The sequence below is a fragment of the Diaphorina citri genome, unplaced genomic scaffold (assembly GCF_000475195.1).
Source record: "Diaphorina citri unplaced genomic scaffold, Diaci psyllid genome assembly version 1.1 scaffold236, whole genome shotgun sequence".
Classification (NCBI taxonomy): Eukaryota; Metazoa; Arthropoda; class Insecta; order Hemiptera; family Psyllidae; genus Diaphorina; species Diaphorina citri.
In genome coordinates, this window is record NW_007377673.1 from 27,061 (window position 1) to 30,247 (window position 3,187).

Consider the following 3,187-nt stretch of genomic DNA (forward strand, 5'->3'; position numbering starts at 1 on the left):
CTTCGATTTCGGGACGATAAGACCATAGCAGTTACAGTTCCCTCTGTCGGCAGGCTTTCTCCTATCCTGTCTTCCTTCTCTCTTCGATTTCGGGACGATAATCGCTTTCTCCTATCCTGTCTTCCTTCTCTCTTCGATTTCGGGACGATAAGACCATAGCAGTTACAGTTCCCTCTGTCAACTTTCTTCCACCTGGCTTCCTTCTCTCTTCGATTTCGGGACGATAAGACCATAGCAGTTACAGTTCCCTCTGTCAAACCCCTTACACCTGGCTTCCTTCTCTCTTCGATTTCGGGACGATAAGACCATAGCAGTTACAGTTCCCTCTGTCAAACCTCTTTAAAATAAATAAATAAAAGCGCAATGATTGAATACTCGTATGCGGATGGTAAATCATGGATCATACCGCCTATATACATGTCTAATGTATTTTATTTTACCTACCGAACCATCCCAAAATAAGAAGGTTTCAGGAGATCTAGAAAACTGAGAATAAGATTAGACAAGAACAAAACGAAAACGGAATGCATGATGAAAGAAACAGAAGAGAACAGCTAAAAACAGAAGAGAAAGAGAGAGAGAGAAAAGAGAAAGAGAGGAAGAGTGAAAAATAAAGAGAGAGGAAAGAAAATAGGAGAGAAAAAGAGAGGGGAAAGGAGTTCTCTTAGGCCTCTCTCACATTGGACGAGTGCCGCTATTATGTAAAGCTGTGTCTACACATGAGCCGTCGATGGATGTCGACTGAACCGTCCACACTGCCTCGACAACATAGATTCAACTCGTCGATCGACGGCCGGTGCACTGAGTCGTCACATCTCAAGTGAAAGTACGATGTTCATCCTTTACGCTGCGTTAATGTTTCACGCATCCTGGACGACCTTGCTTTTCTTCTGCTTGAAGTGCAGTTCTATCTCATGTAGCGTCTTACCCTCTGTTTCAGGTAGCCAGATATACAGATAGACATTCAACTCGTCGATCGACGGCCGGTGCACTATGTCGTCACATCTTGAAAGTACGATGTTCATCCTTTACGCTGCGTTAATGTTTCACGCATCCTGCACGACCTTGCTTTTCTTCTGCTTGAAGTGCAGTTCTATCTCATGTAGCGTCTTACCCTCTGTTTCAGGTAGCCAGATATACAGATAGATAAGGCCAAACACGCTGCAGCTCCCGTATAGGAAAAATACCCCGTGCAGGCCAATACGCATGTGGAGGTCCAGGAAGGTTTTGGCCGTTGCGAAGGCCAGAGCGTAGGCCACTGTGGCCACTAGGCCGGAGGCAATACCGCGACCCCTGGAACAACAGAATGGAGATCGGTCAAATATAAGAGAGAACAGGGAAAAGAGAGGGAAAAAATAGCAATTCCCTGAATAATTAATGAGGCCTTTGTTGTGCTTCTGCTTCATGCTTCTCCAAATTCTGAGAACAAAATATTTGCAAAAAAAAAAAAAAAATAATAAAATAAAAAAACAAGAGAGAAAAAGGCAGCGAAAATTAAAGTCGAAAAGCTCAGAGGGCGGCGGGAGGTTTTCTCAACAGGGTCTTTGATGTTTGCATTAGTACTAATAGTCGAGTTACCATCAGCTTTCATTTTGCTTTCCATCCATCAGGCCCCTGTTTTAAAAAAGCATTTTCATCAGGCTCCTGTTTTAGAAAGTATTTTCATCAGGCTCCTGTTTTAGAAAGCATTTTCATCAGGCTCCTGTTTTAGAAAGCTTTTTGTAGTTCCCAAAATTTGCCTACGCGGTTTACACTTCGCAAATGTTCTGACGTACAATAACAGAGGGAAAAATCTTTATGAAAACATTACCAGAAGCAGTATATTGGTGCCTATTCCTAGGTATTAGGTATATCAGCAAGAACATCACTTCCAATTTCTAGGTAACACAAATTTTGCGAAAATTACGTTTCCCATACTTGTGGCGTAGTAATATTACAGAGGAAAACCGAAAACCTTTTGTAAACATTGCATAAATAATAGGTACCTACCTAGTTGTTATAGGTACCTGTAATTTCAAAATCGCGAAATGTAAAGTGCAAATCGTTAAAGTTGGTTTCAGGCGCATCAGGTCCGGTTGTTTATCAGAAACTCATACATACCTTTTGTCTTTGCTTTGTACCCACAATGCTTTTGCACAAATTTCAGAGGTTGCCTCACATGAAGGTATTTCGGAATCAATTCACATTTTCATGTCAGTTTGGAATAAAAGCCTTCCCTTATTCAAAACGCTACCTACGCGGCAAAAATACAATACAATTATTTTTCACTCTTTATGAAAACATTACCAGAAGCAGTATATTGGTGCCTATTCCTAGGTAGGTATATCAGCAAGAACATCACAATATTCCCACTTCCAATTTCTGGGTAACACAAATTTTGCGAAAATTACGTTTCCCATACTTGTGAAGGTATATCGGAATCAATTCACATTTTCATGTCAGTTTGGAATAAAAACCTTCCCCCTAATAAAAACCTTCCCTACGCGGCAAAAAATCAAATAAAATTCAACTCGAATAAAATCCACTTTGTTGTGAACGCCAAGTATTTTAATGCTTTGTACAAATAAACGGTACATACAACATGAAGCTGATCTCAAAAATTTCAAAGCGCACTGATTGAATACTCGTATGTGGATGGTAAATCATGGATCATACCCCCTATCTACATGTCTAATGCATTTTATTTTACCTACCGAACCATCCCAAAATAAGTAGGTTTCACAGGAGATCTAGAAAACTGAGAATAAGATTAGACAAGAACAAAACGAAAACGGAATGCATGATGAAAGAAACAGAGGAGAAAAGCTAAAAACAGAAGAGAAAGAGAGAGAGAGAGAGAGAAAAGAGAAAGAGAGGAAGAGTGAAAAATAAAGAGAGAGGAAAGAAAATAGGAGAGAAAAAGAGAGGGGAAAGGAGAGAGAGACAGAATGCTGAGAAGTTTTTAACTATTCATAAACATGTTATTGTAGCATGTTTTATTTTATTTGCTTACTTAGGTATAATGTTTCCTGTCAATTATAACATCATTAAAAGTTATTTTGTTATTTGATTGGGAAGTTTGGGGAGTAAAAATTGATTGGGAAGTTTGGGGAGTAAAAATTGATTGGGAAGTTTGGGGAGTAAAAATCAGGAAAGACAGAGGTGCTCGTATATTTTATAGGACACCATCAGTATTAAGAGAAGCTCT

The 3,187-nt window shown here is 39.6% G+C and overlaps 1 protein-coding gene across 2 annotated transcripts in view; it reads right to left on the reverse strand.

Annotated features, from left to right (window-relative positions):
• Positions 1–706: 706 nt before the first annotated feature.
• LOC103506443 (facilitated trehalose transporter Tret1) overlaps positions 707–3,187 on the reverse strand; it is a 23,017-nt gene continuing 20,536 nt past the window's right edge. For both annotated transcript variants that reach the window (XM_008470832.2, XM_026821500.1), the window contains exons 6-7: positions 1,020–1,293; positions 707–833 (exon numbers count right to left, since the gene is read on the reverse strand). In XM_008470832.2, the coding sequence (XP_008469054.1) occupies positions 1,047–1,293 (247 nt within the window). In that variant the 3' untranslated portion in view covers positions 707–833; positions 1,020–1,046. The remainder of the gene's footprint in view (positions 834–1,019; positions 1,294–3,187) is intronic.